At 49.8% G+C, this 18,643-nt stretch overlaps 1 protein-coding gene across 2 annotated transcripts in view; it reads right to left on the reverse strand.

Annotated features, from left to right (window-relative positions):
• The window catches only part of LOC147629176 (uncharacterized), a 47,073-nt gene that overhangs the window by 14,276 nt on the left and 14,154 nt on the right, over positions 1-18,643 (reverse strand). For both annotated transcript variants that reach the window (XR_015267915.1, XM_086812432.1), the window contains exon 3: positions 628-738. Coding sequence is in view for 1 of the 2 variants with exons in the window: in XM_086812432.1 (XP_086668558.1) it covers positions 628-681 (54 nt within the window). In the remaining variant the exon portion in view is untranslated. The remainder of the gene's footprint in view (positions 1-627; positions 739-18,643) is intronic.

Here is an 18,643-nt window from a genome sequence, read left to right on the forward strand (position 1 = left end):
CCACGTAGACCTTGAACATGACCCCGCCGCCGTGATTAATGAACTCCTGCAACACCAGCGGAGGCTTGAGCTTGGCCAGGCTCTCGGCATTGAAGGCACTGCCATCCACCATCAAGGGCATGCCAATCACCGGGAAGTTGAGTCGCCCTCTGCAGCTCCTCAACATCGCCGACCAGCACCACACATTGCTTGGGGACGCCCATGGTGGCCTCATCGTGTCGGCCACATTATGGAGCTCCGTCACAGTGTGCAGAATTCTGGAGCTCCATCACAGTGTGCGGCATTGAGGCACGGTTGTTCAGGAGCTCGATGGTGTGGAAGGGGCCCTGCTGAGCTCTTGCTTTGATGACCATGTTGTGTTAATTGTAAACATGGAAGATTGCGAGCTTGCCTTGTGTGCGTAATCAGCAGTAACAATGAGGCACGAGCCAAGCATTCCTTTCTTCGATGAAGCAGCAGGAGGCTGGGGCTGGGTCGCCATGGCTTTTTCACCTTCAATAATCATTAAAAAATTTACATACTTCTCCTCCATGGGGTTTTTTTTCTATGAATTTTAAAAATTTGTTTGGTGACACTTGACATGAAACATTGCAAGAATGCAAGTGAAAAGAGAAGACAAATCCGCACCAGCTGAACAGTTTCACAGAAGGCAACACTTGCAATATCAGGGAACCACCGCATTGTCCCAGCAGAAAAGCATATCAACTCCTCCAACCAATGTACTCCATTGCGCGATATCTACCACCGACAATCGTTCATATTAGCACACAACATATGCAACAAATAAAAGGGTCCCTTCTCTCATACTTCTAAATTGCTTTCTATTCATAGGTTGTCAATAAAGAATTGCTTACGCACTCGTGTAACCCCTTCTACAATCTCACTTACACTGACATGATCACACTGTGAAATGAAACCGAGATCACCAGACCCAAGTAGGTTTGTCTCGTCACTACTATTAGACATTAGTTCTGCTCTCTTCTTGAGTCAACCTCAAATTCCCAACAGTTTCTTCAAGTTATCTACCGTGGACATCTAATATACTGATGTTCTATTTGTGCAGCAGAAGTTGTATATTATTGCAGCACAAGCAATGAGACTAACGTCAAGGTGCATTAAGGGAGGCTGGAGCCCAGTTCTTGGAACTACTTCAAAATAGAAAACTGAAGATATATAGAAAAGAGGAAGACATGAAAGACATTGACATTGAAAGACTTGATTGTCTCAACCTGATCTTTTGTACATTAAATTGAACAAAACTAAGATGTTTACAAAGAGTTTTGCTAGATCTGCTGAAAACTAAACTACATTATGAACAGAGAAAAAACCCTGATCTGCTGAAAACTAAACTACATTATGAACAGAGAAGAGAAGACATGAAAGACATTGAAATTGGAAGACTTGATTGTCTCAACCTGATCTTTTGTAAATTAAATTGAACAAAACTAAGATGTTTACATAGAATTTTGCTAGATCTGCTGAAAACTAAACTACATTATGAACAGAGAAGAAACCCTCTTGTAGTCCTCTCCCACTTGCTAAAATCTGATGCAAGAGGAGCTCACAGAAGGGATCCGTGTTGTAGGAACTCGACGAGCTCGCTGAAGCCTCCCGCCTCCACCCTGCGCTGCGCGCCTGCACGCCCCCCCTCCTCGCTGGTGCGCCTCCCCCCTCCTCGCCATTTCGTCCTTTCCTCTCCTCGCCGCTTCGCCTCTTCACTCCCCGCCTGCCTCGCTGCTGCGACTCCCCCCTCCGCCTAGCCCCCTTTTTGTATTTTCGCCCCCAACCCACTCTTCGCCTGTTCGCCCCCCCTCCCCTTTGTCGCCTTTTCGCCCCCCCCCCCTTTTTCCGCCTGTTCGCACCAGCGCCCCGCCTCCCCTCCCTTTCGCTTTGTTGCCGCCCCCCCCCCCAGGGCTTCTCCTTCGTTTTCCCCCTCTCCCTCCTCTTTCGTGCTGTTGGTCACCCCCAGGGGGTTTGGTTTTTTCTTCATTTTCATCCGGTCTTCCGCCTCTTTGGGTGCAGCCCGCTCCTTGCAGGTTTTCCGCTTTCGCCTCGCCTTCGCCTGAGCTTCAGACTCTGATGGAGACTCCTCCCGCCTCGCCTCAGAGGGACTCACCCGCAGCCCCCTCGCCCGCCCCCGAGGACATCCCCATCAGGCTTTCTCTTTCGCCGGAAGAGGAAGCGAGCCTCACTGCAGAGGTGGAACGCCTCCAGGCTCATTCCACCATCTGCCGTATAGTCGGCACTCGCCCCAGCAGAGGGGAGATCAGGGATCTTCTTCAGGCTCGCCTTCTTGCAGATGTGGGCAAGATCCTTGATGTACAGCTCCTGGGCCGGGGTCATTATCAGATCGAGTTCGAGGCCGCCCAGAGCGTTGCCAAGGTCCTTGCCATGAGTCCTCTGGACATCAGGGGTGCTCGGGCTTTCTTCAGACCTTGGCAGCATGGATTTGACCCAGCAGCGGCGGAGCAGGGAGAGCGCCTCTTCCATATTACAGTTTGTTTCCCTGGTCTCCGCCGGGAGTATCTTCCGCTCCTCTCCAGGCTCGGAGCATTGGTGGGCTCGGTACTAGAGACGGGCCCCTCAGCAGCTTCAGTGGTGGCCAGAGCAGCTGGGCTACCTTCGGTCAGAGTGTTGGTGTCTGACATCTCCTCCCTTCCTAAGGTCATTCAGCTACCTAGGATAGGGGGGGGGTGGATAGATCAGAGAGTGGAGTTCTCGGGGCTCCCGAACCAGTGCTTCATTTGCAGGCAGGTCGGTCATCTGGCCAAGGCCTGCCCTCGCAGGAGACCTCGACCCTCACCACCGCCGCAGGCTACTGATGGCCCGCCCACAGATTCGGCTCGGCAGGCTGCCTCAGGGACACCTGCTCAGGCCACAGAGACCTCGGAGTGGCAGCCTGGACAGGGGCGCCGCCGAGGGAGACAGCCACAGCAGCACACACAGAGACCGCTGCAGCAGCAGCCACAGTCTCAGCCTCACTGGGTTCCCGTGAGGAACAGCTTTGCTCCCCTTCAGGGGGAGACCCCTGCAGCGACCGAGGACCAGGAGATGCCAGCTCCCCCTTCTTCACCCCCCCCACCCCCGTCCCCTCCCACCGACTCGTTTCCACCTTCGCCTCCTCCCGCCCCCGCTCCGGTTTCGGCAGCGGCTCCCTCTCCACCTCCCTCGCCTCCCCCTCCTCCCCCTCCGCCCGCCTCACCTTCCCGGGAGACCCTGGCAGTTCCCTGGCGCTCACCTGCAGTCCGGAGAGCGCTGAGCACTGACCTCGCTCGAGCATCACAGAGGAGACCTATGCCGATTAGGGCCTCACGGATTTCATCTATCCGCAGTCGGCTGAGTCGCCTTGGCATTAGACAGCGCTCGGAGGCCTTTGATTATACCTTTACACGGCTTTTTGGAGCAGAGGGCCCCCATGAGCCAGCACCCATTCGAGTTCATGTAGTGATACCTCCGGCCCGCGGGGAGGAGGCACTAGACTCAGCGGTGGCCTTCTCGTTCCCTCTTTGTGGACCTTGTGATCGGGAGTGGACTCTAGAGCTCGCTCTCAGCACTTTGAAGACTCAAGCAGTTGAGTTTTCTCACCACATGAGCGATCTGGAGGTGACTGATGTGATAGGCCGACTTTGGGAGTTGGCTCATTTCTTCTTGGATCCCGGGAGTGTGGATACCTCAGGGATTCGGCATTTGGTCGTGCGTATAGTGGCAGACTTGGCACGCGACCCTGGATATGTGAGTATACACGAGGTTTCTCTGTCAGAGCAGGAGGCAGTCGCCATGGGCCACAGCCACTGGCGCCTGATCCGGGATTCTTGCAGTACACCGGGTGGGCAGATTCACAGCCGTTCGGATGGGGACTACTCTCCATCCAAGCCGCTTGCGAAGGCCCGCCGTACGGCTGAGACAGCATCCACCTCAGCAGGGCATCCATGAGGATCATCTCATGGAATGTACAGGGCCTTGGCGGAGCACACTTTATACGCTATCGAGGTTGCTTGAGGCAGGAGCTTCAGAGATGCCTGGTTGGTGGCAGCATTGACATTTTGATGATGCAGGAGCACCACTTGGGTGAGAGCAGGATCCGGAGATATGGTTCGGTGATGCCTGGTAGATGGGACACTTTTTGGTCTGCAGGGTTTGGTCCTTTGGGTGGACAGGGAGGAGTATGCATGGTTATTGCAGATGTATGGCGGCAGGCCATTGTGGATCGAGGGATCATTGTGCCTGGTAGAGCACAGTATGTCATTCTGAGGATGCATGATGAGCTATTGGGTGTGCTCAACATCTATGCGCCCAATCATGCTAGTGCCAGAGCAGAGTTCTGGACTCAGGTTACAGATGCATTGCCAGAGGCCGCACATTGGTGTGTTGGGGGAGACTTCAACATGCTTGAGGACCCGGCAGATAGGGTGGGAGGCAGTCATGTTACAGTGCACGGCACGGAGCTTGCAGCTTGGGACCGGTTTTGCATGTCACTGAGGATCACTGATGCATGGCAGCATGGGGCTTTCTCCCGGTCTCAGGACAGTCTTAGTTTCTCTCGATCGGATCGCCGGCAGGGAGGGACTAATCTATCACGGATTGATCGCTTTTATGTGGGCGATTGGTTAGGGGAGCGAGGGGGCTCCGTCGGCATTCTCGCTGGCACCTCATTTTCAGATCATGCGCCAGTTATATTGACATTGGAGGAGGGGGCACGGGAGCCCAGCTTGCAGTTGAGGATCCCAGAGAGGGTACTTGCAGATCCCAGTCTCGCTGAGGACATTGAGAGGATCTGGCATGATAGTCAGTGCTCTGACCAGGATGCAGCGGGCCAGTGTGCCCAGGGACTCATTGATCTTAGCTCTTTTCTACACGCTGCAGCTTTGACACGACTGGGAGAGATTCGCGAGCGGGAGCAACAGCTTAGACGCAGCCTTGCTTCGCTACAGCGCCTTCAGGAGCAGCAGCCTGCATGTGAGTGGGTGGCGTCCCAGCTGAGCCAGGCACGTCAGGAGGTTAGAGAGGTAGAGGAGCAGAGACATGAGTTTTACTATCGTCGTCAGGCCTCTCAGTGGACGCAGCTTGGTGATAGAGTGACTGGGGAGTTTTTTGAGATCACTGGACCCCGTCATGCGCGAGCAGGAGTCCGCCAGCTTGGTAGACCGGATGGATCGATAGCTACTGAGCTCGGGGAGATCAGAGCCATTGCCACTGCTTTTTATAGTGACCTGCTTTCAGCGGAGCCAGCCACTGAGGATCGAGATGTTTGCAGACAGACTGTGTGGACCCATGTGCAGAGGAGGGTCACAGACCATATGCGTACAGTTCTAGGTGCGCCTCTGTCAGAGATTGAGCTTGCCGAGGCCTTGAGGGTCCTGCCGCGACATAGTTGCCCAGGGGAGGACGGACTGACACCGGCCTTTTTTATGCGCTATTGGGACCTTTTGGGGCCAGGCCTCCGCAGAGGCTTTCAGCATGTTTTGGACACTGGGGTGATGCCGCAGAGCTTTTCAGAGGGCTTGATCTATCTTATCCCCAAGGGGGAGGGAGTATCAGATGACATTCGGCATTGGAGGCCTATTACGATCCTCAATACTGTCTACAAGGTCTTAGCAAAGGCCTTGAGTTTGAGGATCCAGCCCTTCCTGGGGGAGTTGATTCATGCTACTCAGACAGGATTTGTCAAGGAGCGCAGTATCCTTGACAACATCTTTACTTTCTGGGAGGCGACGGCCCGAGCTAGGTTTCTTGGCGAGGACTTGGTCGTGATGCTTCTCGATTTTGAGAAGGCATATGATAGAGTTGATTGGGGATTCTTAGAGGGCACTATGCTTCGCCTGGGCTTTGAGCCAGGATGGATCAGAGGGGTGTCAGCTCTGTATTCCACAGCTCGCAGCCAGGTGCTGATTGCAGGAGGTCGGGGGCCGAGTTTTGAGCTGACCAGATTAGTCCGTCAGGGGTGTCCTCTCGCCCCTTTCCTTTTTCTCTTCTTTGCGGAGGCTATGAGTATGTATTTGACGGCAGAGGAGGTTGGTTTGAGAGGACTTCAGCTCCCAGTCCGGGGGGAGGATTTGCTTGATGCTGAGTTTGCAGACAACACGGGCTTATTTTTGCATGGCCATGAGGCCAATCTTATTCGGGCAGAGCAGTCGCTCCAGGTTTTTAGTGCAGCTTCGGGAGCATTGATCAATTGGCGCAAGACAGTGGCCTTTTGGATCAGTAGTGCTCCCACTCCGGCATGGAGCCCAGACCCCGGTTTTAGATGGATTCCTCCAGGCACAGCAGTGCGGTATTTGGGATGCCAGATTGGCCTCGATTTGTCACCTGAGCAGCAGATTGCCCCGCTTCTTCTGAGTATTCGGAAGAAGCTACTGTATTGGAGTACAGCTCGACTATCCTTGGCTGGGAGGGTGGTGGTGGCAAATCAGGTGCTGTTAGCGACCATGTGGTACATTACGTCTTGTTGGATTTTCTCGAGCTCTTGCATCAGCCAGGTACAGAGGCTGATCAGGAACTTTCTGTGGTCTGGGCGGGACGGTCAGCCAGCTCGGGCAAAGGTTGCATGGGCAGTTATTACACTTCCGCTGGCTCAGGGCGGTTTGGGCATTATAGATCCAGTTGATCAGAGTAGAGCCTTATTGGGGAAGCTTATTGTTCGGGGGTTGCTTCCAGGCGCTGAGCCTTGGAAAGAGCTCCTCTTGCAGCGACTGCAGGCTCGGGCGCCCCCTGCAGGGGGTACTTGGGCACCAGAGATTCGCTGGATCTTCATAGAGATGAGGAGGACAGGCCTCAGTAGAGGATGGGAGGACAGATTTGCTTTGAGTATCCTGAGAGCTTGGGAGCTGCTGAGACCGGGGCTTTCTCAGCGGCCTCCTTCTTGTGTTGAGGAGCGGGCCAGGCAGCCGCTCATCTGGAGCCCAGCGGTTCGTACGGAGCAAGGTCATATGCTTGGTTCTCGGCCTCGTCTAGCCTGGGGACCTTTAGCGGCAGGCCCAGCTCGTAGTTTTGGAGACTGGCAGGCTTTCTGCAGTCTACCAGAGGAGACCCAGGTGGAGAGGCTTAGTCACTTCAGAGGGGGGTTGATTATGAGGGATGATATTCAAGAGGCACTTACAGAGGAGTGGTTCACACCCCTCGAGCCAGTGGCCCCACGGTGGATGGGAGCCTTTACACAGTTGGAGATCCTGATTGCTGTCAGAGCCAACACTGAGGATGGCAGATGCCTTTATTATGAGATTCAGGATGAGGGCAGACTCCAGAGAGTGGAGGTGGAGTCGCCTTTGGTTGCAGAGTGCACCTTTCAGAGGATTCGGGTAGTGGCTGCCGCTTCTCGGAAGTGGCATATTGACCCCGACCCTGCTGATGTGCTCCCGGATTGGCGCATATGGGCATATGCAGCGCGCCCCTTGGCCCGGCTACAGTGGGACCCCGGGGAGTACAAGTGGCATGATCCTTATGCATCCCTTGAGGCCACAGAGATCACTTTTTTCCAGTATACTGTTCGGCTGGGACGGCATATTTTGACGGCGAGGAGGACGGTTTCTCCAGCGGCAGCGGGGCATTGGCGATTGCAGGGACTTTCACAGGAGTTCCTGGAGGATTTCTGGGCTCGGCTCTGGGCTAGTCGACAGGCCCGCAGGATCTCGGCTTTTCAGTGGCTGGTCGCCCACAGGGGCTCAGCAGTTGGCACTTGGCTTGTTTACAGCGGTCTTCCGGCGGCCTGCGTCCGATGCGGCCACCCTATGGAGACACAGAGACATTGCCTTTGAACTGCCCTAAGGCACAGCAGATTTGGCTGCGGATGCTGCGTATTCTGGCCCCCCTCTCTCCAGAGGGTATGTTTACGTGGGGTGCCGCTGCTTGGTCGACTTCGTCAGGGCCTGCTATGGGCTATGAGATGGAGCAGGGCAGTCAGGCCATCAGATTTATTAGGGGCCAGCCTCGCCTGGTTCCGGCACCGGATTTCTCGTCCGCCAGCTGGACACAGGAGAGGGATTTACGATGGGAGCTCCTCAGCAGCCTCACCATCTGGTTCACCTGGAGGGCCCGGTGCTTTACGGCCTTTGAGGGGAGATTAGAGCCACCAGCAGAGACTGTTCGGGGGATTTGGCAGGAGTTGATCCACACCCTGCGAGGACAGTACGACCGCATCCGGGGAGACTCGGATGAGGCGATCTTACGGCGCCAGGCCTTTCACGCCACTTGGCGCTGCGGCCCGTTCTACACCCTACACACGGGATCCCCCCGTTGGCACTACAGGCCACCTGTTTGGCTCTCCCCCCCCCCCTATTGTATGATTTAGCCGCTCAGTTCTTTATACTGATGCTTGTACTTTACAGCACCTAGGGAGAGTCTCCCGGGCTGCCATGATGTATTCACTGCTCTTCTCTCTCTTAGGAGCAGGAGAGATCTTTTGTAGCCCTACGGGCGTTTTTACATAACTAATGAAAGGATCTTTTCTCGGAAAAAAAAAATCTGATGCAAGAGGAAGCCTTGGACTAACCTGCTTTGATTCCTACTAGTCAGGTTGCTTCAAAGGGCTGAATGTGCTGCTCTTTGGGCTGATTCTGCTACTCTTCAAGATTGATCTTCTCTCTCTTGGCTGGCTGCTGCAAAAGACTTGTAGAAAACAGAGAGGGTCCTACCTATAGAAAAGTAGGCCGACTAAGTCGGTTAACTTTTCCTTGATTTGTGTAAGTTGCCTTTACTTGCATTCTTCATTTATTGCATCCACACTTCGGTGGGCAAACACTTTTTGCCAAATATCGGCACACCCAACCTCACACGAATAGCCTCTTTTGGGGTCTTTACTGCTCACACCATAGGCTGAGACCTTCCCCTAACTAGAAGCCTGGCATGGCACATGCATCTGAGTGTTGGTGCTGATGCATGTGACAGCTAACCTGCCATCTATAAAGTAGTATTAACCCATGCCCTCCCAAGCCATCTACCAAACTCTCAATCCACAACATCTTTTTTGTGATGCCCCATCAACAAATGGTTTTTCTACTAAGACCCATTTTAACTAGTGGATTTTCATGGTTATGCACCATAATCCAACACTGACCACCATGAAGTCGTAACCTGTTAAGGATGTGCTCGCTGTAAATGCATGCTACTTAGAGTGTTTGGGCCAATGTATTTCAAGGACTCCATCAAATCCTCCATCCTTTTTTTAAACATAATATTTCACGTGTCACCATTTGGCCATCCAAATGGTCCACCCTTGCTTTGAGCCTTGTGCTCTGGATTGGTGCCATTTGGGGTCAATGGATCCTTGCCTAGATCCTGGACTATATGACTTTCTGATGGGCCTGAGTGAAATTTGTCTGTGCACAAGAATGCCTGCAGATTTTACTAACTTCATGAACAGAGATTATCCATGCCAATGGTGATTAAAAACCTAATTTTTGCAAAAACCCTAATTTTGCAAAAACCTTAATTTTTAGAATGTTCTCAACAAAAACAAGGAGCTTCATACCTACACATCAAACTATATGCTCAAGCATTGTGATCTTTGCATAAACATTATATGAGATCAATACTTAAGCATATGAACTCTATGCTTAAGTGTAAAGCTTACATACATATGCATAGAGATCAAACAGTAGAACGCTGAAAACAGTTAATTATTCCTGAAAATGAGCACGAGGGAAGCTCGTAGGTGCTTACAAGCATAACAGACTGTTGCTACAGCCAATGACCTCCAGCAAATATGCAAGAATGAGATGAAAAGTGAGGGGAAGGGTGAGAACCCTTATATATCCCTCCAGAGAGCTGGTCGGCCAACTGTAGCAGGCTGACAGCTGTCCAGCAGCATAAAATGCTATAAAATGCCTTAAAAATGGTAGAAATTGCCTAAATAATATCTGTTAAATATGCCAATGCAAGGTCTCATAAAATGACCAGTACAAGCATGGGAAAAAAGGTGATGTAACCGTATGGATGTTGGTCATGTCCACTCCCGGCTAGTTCAGGTGTGCACCCAGCTTACTCACGGGCACTTTTTCCCTGTGACTGGACACAGGTTTTTTCCCCGTGTGAACACACTTATGTGTGTTGGGCACTTTGCCCTCTGCCTTTTAGTACTCACTTGTACTTTCATTTCATATCATTATTGAGTACATCTTTTCCAGCACTCTCACGTTTCTCTGTGCTTGAGGTTGTGTGTGTGTGTGTGTGTGTGTGTGTGTGCAGGCTAGCTTCCCTCCTACCCAGCATTGGTATCAGAGCTTGGTTAGGGTTAGCATTAGGGTTTGCCCCCTGCTGCCCTTCAGAGCTTGAGCCTATTGCACACATCAGGGCTTTAGGGTTTTGCTGCATTAGGTTAGGGTTAGGGTTTTGCCCTCAGCTGCCCGCCGCCCATGTGTGCCGCCAGATCTGCCCTCAGCCGTCCGCCGCCGGTCTAGATCTGCTTCGCGCCGCCCCAGATCTGCTTCGTGCCGCCCACACCGCTCCAACTCTAGCGCCGCCCGTCCTCTACGCCGCCTTGCGCCTCAGATCTGGGTGCCTTGCGCCGCCTACGACAGCACCCGCTTGCGCCTGCGCCTGTCTACCTTCGACGCAACGCCGCCCTGCCTAGCTGCCCTCTGTACAGATCTGCACCACTCTGCAAAGTGTACCTGCATACTGGAAAATTTGAGGTATTTGAAAATTTTCAAAAAAAATTCAATCCCATTCAGGTTTCCAGGTTAACTTTGTGAGATTTGCAAAGTTTTGACCTGAAATTGCACAAATTGCCTGTTCAAATTTGGGGCTTTTCACCATTGAGCCTGCAATTGCAACATTGGCACACATTGGCATTGATTTCAACAGATTTGGTGCATAATTGCACTAGAAATTTGGAGATTTTACAGAAATTGGCACTATTTACAGGCAATTTTGGGTATTACAGGCACATTTGGTTGACATTGGGGCATTTCCCCCAATTTTCTGGGTATTACAGGCACATTTGATTGGCATTGGGGCATTTCCCCCAATTTTTTGGGCATTACAGCATTTAGTACAGGTGACAATCGCATTAGCAGATTTACAGGATTTGCGCACTTGCAGCTCTTACAAGTGTCAGCTGATTGTGTTTTCACGGCACATGTATATACATTTGTGGTTTGTTGCAGTATATGTATGCCATTGTGGACACTTTGACAGATTTGCATCATTGTGTGTATTTCTCGTGGTGAAGGAGTTCCCTTTTAGTCCATTGGTTATCCTGCTATTTATCTCCTGCATTCTTACGGTTTTGCTGGGCATTGCATACTCGTGGTGACTTGTGACAGATTTGCTATGCTATCATGGCCAACAGTAATAATGACCTCTTTGGAATGCTATCTCAAGAGGACAAGCTCAATGGGGACAACTACCCTATGTGGGCTTATATGATGCATCATGTTTTGGTCGCCAAAAATGTATGGTTGTATGTGGATGGCACTGAGGAGCATCCTCTTGCACCTGCTCCAGCAGAAGGTGAAGTGATTCCCGCTCACCCTCATGCAGGTCCACCTCCCCGTCTTCCTCCTACTCAGCAAACAGCGCACTTGGGATGCTAGGGATGCTGAGGCCCATGCATTGATTTCTCTCTCGTGCCGCAGGCATATCATTTCGCACATTCGTTCTTGCACCACTGCAAAGGATGCTTGGGACACCTTGGCGACGTTGTATTCAAGTCGCAATGAGGCTCGTGTAGCTCACCTTCGGGGCAAGCTTGAGACTGACCGCATGCTTGAAGGTGACTCTATCGATCAGTACCTTACGCATGTGAAGGACCTGCGAGAGCAGCTCATTAACATTGATGAGGTCTTGATAGATAGCTATCTTGTTTAGATAGTTTTGCGTAACTTGCTTGACTCTTATCAGACATTTGGCACCACTTTACGGTTGTTGGCTGGCAATGCACCTAATGCGGTCACTTTTGACAACCTTGTGACTCTCTTGCTCAGTGGAGCAATCTCATTCCAACAGGAACAACATGATGTCTGCTGAGTCAGCAATGGCTGCTCCCTTTCGTGGGAATAGATCTGGGCCTAAACCTAGCCTATTGGATCCTCCCAAGACAGAGGACAAGCCTGAAAAGAAAAAGCGTTGTAACTATTGCAGGAAAACAAGGCACACCATAGAGGAATGCAGGAAGCGTATTGAGAGTTAAAAAAAGAAGAAGATGGCATGTTCTTCCACACGTGCAGATCAGGCCAATTTGGCTACACGTGTCAGCCTTGACCCTTACTTCTTCATTGCCTGCAAAGATGTCTTTTGATGCCATTGCTTTTGATGACTATGCTTTATAGTCTGTACTCCATGGTATGCATTGTCTGGCAGATGCATTTCAAGGGGGGATTTTACTTGCCCACATGCAGTTGGTGATGCCTCATGGTCACTTATGCTTGTTGACCCTTATGCTTGTCTATGCTAGACGCATTCTCTTATGTGATGTCTACTGGAGATGCCTTTTATGCTGTTATCCCTTGCAGCGGGATTGTTTCTACAGTGTTGACATTGTCACTTTCTCGCATGTGATGTTTATTGGGAGTGCCTTTTACACACTTGGCCAATGTTGGCTTGCTCTCATGGTTTTGACATGTCACATGTATATCATTCACTGTGGGATTACGCATCTTTACACTTGCCATACATGCCACTGATCATGGCATCGCTGAGAGTTTACCTATCCTCTCATAGCATTGGCTCATGCCCGCCTCGAGCCCCCACTTTTTCTCCCCATTTTCAGCTTTTCGCATTGCTGAATTTTTACTTTTATCAGCCCTACCATTGCTGATTTTTCCTCATCGGATCCTCCATTGATGAGTTTCACTTTTGCAACTTACATTGCATGTCTCACAGGCATGACTTTTGGATCTTGTTGCCTTTACACGTGCGTATATCTACTACCTCTTCTTATGCTTATCACTGGTGCAGTTACAGAGCATTTATGTGGATTACATGCAGTTCAACTTGGCATTTGGATGCTTGCCTTCAAGGGGGTATTATGCGATGCCTCTTGATTTGATGCAGTTGATGGCCACATGATCTTTGCCATGCATTTCTGGTGATGCATTTATGTGCTACTGTGCTCTAGCAGTAGCACTATGACATTGGGGATTCTCCTTTTCCCTGTCATAAAGTGCTTGCTTTTTCCATCTCTTACTGTGGAGCATAGTGCAGGGCAGCATTTACAGCTTTATCACCCTGCTGCTACCCGTTCACACCATTCACTTGAGGGGGGTTTGTTGGTCATGTCCACTCCTGGCTAGTTCAGGTGTGAACCCAGCTTACTCACGGGCACTTTTTCCCTGTGACTGGACACAGGTTTTTTCCCCGTGTGAACACACTTACGTGTGTTGGACACTTTGCCCTAGGCCTTTTAGTACTCACTTGTACTTCCATTTCATATCATTATTGAGTATATCTTTTCCAGCACTCTCACGTTTCTCTGTGCTTGAGGTTGTGAGTGTGTGTGTGTGTGCAGGCTAGCTTCCCTCCTTCCCAACAATGGAGATGATATATTCCAACATTTAGTAGCTTTTGGTACATGCACCTACTCATGGAACTGCTGAATTTTCAGAAACCCTAACTCAACTAAAGCCCTAATTTGTTGAAACCCTGAATTGCGAAAACCCTAATTTACTATTGTGCCCGTTGTTGTACCAGTAGCTGCCACATCCACAAAGTTGAATACCTGCTAGTGGTACACTCCACGTGAAGAATTCCGTTGTAATCAACTCATATTGCAAGGTAAACTCCTGTGAACCCTTGGGGGATGTGAGATTCTTATGTTTGGATTGGTAAACTCCTATAAACCCTACGTGGGTGTGAGGAACCAATCACGTATTCACTTTGTACTACATATCTTGGTCCTATTGCTCTAGGGACTGTCCATGCCTATGGGTGCATGGCCAAAGACGAGTAGTGGGAGAGATAGTATAGGCATTGGTGGTTGAAGTCCATCAATGACAAAACTCGTTTGATATTGCTTTCACTGCATTGTGCATGGACAGCTGGATTTGGAAGCCTATGAAGTTTATTATCTTTTCTACCAAGATAATAAAGCTTATTTGAGGAAGGGACCGGCCATTCACTTATTGCAGGTGTATTTTTAGTTTTCAGCTTTGCAATGTTGTGATGTGTTCTGTGACGTGTCCACTGTTTAAGTGACTAAGTGTTTTAATACACAATCCCACCCGGATATATTACATTGGTATCAAAGCATGGTTTTCTTTCGCTTTTAGTGTGGAAGACAATCTAAAGAAATGCTTCCAATATTATACATGGATCACAACTAGGAGTTATTTGTCATATATTGAGGGATTGCACTCAGTGGGATTCAACTTGCGTTTCCATCTTGATGCAACACTGCCATCAATAGAAGTACTCAATTCTGGAGGGCATTCCAGTGGTACACATGCATCGAACTTTGAAGGTACTACGGGATGGACATGTACATGCAGCTCATGTCCAAGATCATGTAGTTGTGGGACAGCCATGCCGAGGCAAAAAGCGATAGTACAAGAAGAAGAGCCTACGTCGCTCAAGGCTGAGATTGCACATATGACCCACCTTCTCTAGGCTAAGGAAATTGAGTTAAGCTCTTGCATGAGGACCCATAGGTCCAGCAGTTTGTGGAGGCCAAGAAATCATTTTGTGATCACATTATGGATTCCATGGCACGGGAATTGGAGTGAAGCCAAGGGATTTGGCACTCTCATTTTTGATTCGCAAAGGTGATGTATTTGAGGGTCATGTGGGTGTACTAATAACTACGCTTCAAGAAGCCTCCTCACATTGAACAAGTGGCCCAATCTCTTGTAAGCTGAAATCTTTAGTGCAAAGAGAAGAGCCTTCAATGACTTCTCATCATGGATCTACCCAACATGAATCCTGTGGTGACAGCTATGTTAGTGACAATGATCGGCATGCAAGCTCTCGCATAATGAGCACATGCATCAATTTTCTAGCCATGCAAGTATTGCACCTGTTATTCATGCTACTCATGCCAAAGAGAAAGCACATGAGGGAGCCAATGCAAATGAAGATGAATATATGCAACCAGGAAGGTCACATGTAACTCGGCCTCCCACTTATAGACTACATGGTACCACCATGCCTCTTGAATCACATCGTTATGCAGATACGTCACACGAGGCAAGGGCTGCCCTGTTGGTCAAGGAATGGAGAAGGTGCCAATGAGGTGATAGCTCAAGTGGTGAAGGTGTTCGCCTAGGACCAAGAGGTCTTGGGTTCAAAACCCCCCTTGGTGCTTCCTCGGCAACATCGCCGATGGGTGGATAAATAAGCGCCTATGGGCGGTTGTCTACGGACAGTGAAATTTGGTAGCTATGGGAGGATCTTGGGCCAAAGGCCAGTTGGAAAAAAAAAAAACACACACACACACACACACAGTGGAGAAGGTATGAAGGGGATGACCCGCATACTAAAAAGCTCAAAGAGTTTAAGAAAGGCGATAAGTCAGTAAAGTTGCTTTTCATGGTGAGTTATGATGCAAGCAAGGTTATGGCTTTCATTGCCCAATTGGACATAGCCTTTAATGATGAGACATTCACCGAGAAATCAAAAGTTGCCATGTTAACATGTTTTCAAAAGACACACCTACCCATTGGTGGATATCCGAAAAGATATCCTACCAACCTATTTCTACTTGGGATGAACTCAAAGAACGGTTCAATGCTTAGTTCTTCCCTCTAAATGCCGTGCAAAAAATTACACAAAAGTTGGATAAAATAGATCAAAAGGATCATGAGACCGTACAACAATATGTGAACAAGTTTTGAAAGATCTTGTTAGAGGTCTCACCTTTTATGCATTCCAAGAGTAAGAAGAGGAGGAAATTTCAATCCGGTTTTCATCCAGCCTATCAATCGAGCATTAAATTGTCCCTAATCTTACTTTGCAAGAGCTCATAGCCTCCGCTCTTACTACCGAACAACTCGATCGACAGCCACCCACGGACCCTTTACCCCGCTGGTACAAACAGACCATGTGGGGTTCACGCATGCTTCCCAACGATACCCCCTTGGATGGTCCTCGTCGGTCCACCAGGCTCAATCCTCATGCCTCATTTGCCTCTTTGTTTTTAACAGACTATGTGGCACATGATGAGCCAATATCGTAGAAAGAGGCAATCAAACAGCCAACCTGGAAACAGGCTATGGAACAAGAACTCAAAAGCATTGACCATAATGGCACGTAGTCCCTTGTGGATCGCCCTTGTCATAAGAAGGTTATTGGAACCAAATGGATTTTCCACACCAAATTTAAAGCCAATGGTACCTTGGACAAGTACAAAGCCCGGCTTGTAGTGCAAGGCTTTCACCAAAAAGAAGGCATTGACTTCGACAAGACGTTTGCACTACAAAGGAAGTGGATTCACCACCACATGAAGAGCGAGCCTACCACCAAGTGGTTGGGAAACTCATATGGCTCACAAACTCAAGACCTGACATTTCCTATTGCACATCCATCTTAAGTCAGTATTTCAATGCTCCGAAGGAGCCACATTGGAGTTCAACGATGAGAGTTGTTTGCTGTCTAGCAGGTACCTATATGTTTAGACATCACTTCAGTCATGGGTTCACCTTGCGTGGTTACACGGACTCTAACTAGGCCGGTGACATTGATTCCCGACGTTCTCATGGTGGTTATTTGTACTCACTTGGATCTAGCCCTTTCTCTTTGTCTAGCAAGAAGCATGATACCGTTGCAGGTTCTTTAGCTGAGGCCGAGTACCAGGCCCCCTACGACGCCACCATTGAGGATATGTATCTCCGTCAGCTTCTCGAGGAGATGTGTGTTCCCCTGGACACCGCTACTACCATCTTTGTCAACAGTCAGAGTGCGGTTGTCCTCACTCGCAATCCTATTTTTTCTAACCGTACCAAGCATGTTGTTCATTTTCACTTTACTAGGGAACAGGTTGAGCTAGGTACCATCAGGCTCCAATACATTCCTACGGCAGAAAACTATGCTAACATTCTTACAAAGTTTGTCAATCGGCCTATCCTCAAGTGTCTTCGCGAGCGGATCGACATCGTCCTCCACCATCACCCTCAGCATCTTGAGAGGAGGACCATCCTCACCATTTGGATTATTTATCATTGTTGTAAAGGACACACGAGTAAGTGAAAACCCCATGAGGGCACTGCTTGTGTGAAAACACACTCCATAGCATTTACCATCTTGCATACCCTTTGCATCGCATTCTATTCTCTGTGTTTCGGGTGCATGTGTGAATGAAAACCTATATGGGCATTCATGCATGTGAAAACCCTTGCATTGTGGCATTGATCCAGTACAGCCCAAACTCAAAAGACTCTACAGAAGACAAAGAGCACATGATCTACACCTGCAATAACCAACCCTACCCAAAGCCAAATACTCCATCATGTTTCTCTTCGCCCAATTACCATCGTTCTCATCTTCTTTCATGGTCCCCTTTTGGCCTAAGAGGGGGTGTGTGACAACCAGCCCAAAAGGCAATTTTCGTCCATTTGCTGCTGGCCGACAGCCTCCCTCTGGACTGACCAACAGCCCTACATCATATAAAAGCAACGCTACACCTTCACCAATAATCATCATTGATCTCCACGAACATCAACCAACAGACTGACGCTCTACCCCCTGCATACTGCAGCAGCCCAGCAACCAACATCATCTTCATCAACGATCAGCACCAGCAGCCGTCGGCTCTACCCTCTGCACACAGCAGCAGCCCGGCCATCACATATTTGATCATCATCATCTTGCTGCATGGCGAACTGCTCCAACAGTATCCAGCAGCAGCTGCGCTCTGCCCCAACGCACATACATTGAAGATCGACACCATCCTGCAGCTCTGCGTGCTTCACCATTGACTGTTGCCGCCTTGCTTCATCATCGAGCAGCCAACACTCTGTCGCTGCCCTGCTCCGGGCCTGTCCTGTGTGCAGCACCCTGTACCTCCATTGACAGCATACTTGCAATTTGCAGGCCCTTCTCAGCACCCTATATTCACAGCCTTCTACCTCTACTTCACACAGAGTGCCACTACTGTCCCCAACGCAAGACTTCGTCATCGACTGAGCCTCTTGCTTCAACTTTGTCTTTGCTTCTTCACCAGTCTACTACTCAGAGTCACTGCACATCAAAGGGCCTCTTGTACTGGATTACATTCACCATTATACATACATTCATTCATCCATTCCGTGTTGTGTTGATCTGCTCTGATCTCTCGCACATCTGGTCCTTTCATCTTTTTGCCCTCACACTTCCTACAACATTTGCACCTTATGAGTATCTTGTCATGCCATTTGGACTCTCAGATGCCCCCGCCACATTCAATCGAATGATGGACATCTTCTTTTGAGATCACAAAAAGTTTACATGTGTATTTTTTGATGACATTCTTGTCTTCTCGATTAATAAGGAAGAACACATAGCTCATAGCTCCAAGCAAATAATGCTTTTTCGGCTACCCAAGAAGCGAGAGAGAGAGAGAGAGAGAGAGAGACCCCCCCCCCCCCCCCCCCCCCCCCCTCGCGCGCTTTCTCCCCCTACCCCCAACCCAGTGTGCTAGCTACTCCAGCCCCCCCTATCTTCGCCGCCATACCTCCTACAGCCCCCTCTCCCCCCCATTCTCGCACCTTCGTGCCCCCAACCCCACCTACGCGCACTTCTC

This window comes from Cibotium barometz, chromosome 18 (assembly GCF_041138505.1).
Source record: "Cibotium barometz isolate CiBa-2024 chromosome 18, ASM4113850v1, whole genome shotgun sequence".
NCBI classification, from domain to species: Eukaryota; Viridiplantae; Streptophyta; class Polypodiopsida; order Cyatheales; family Cibotiaceae; genus Cibotium; species Cibotium barometz.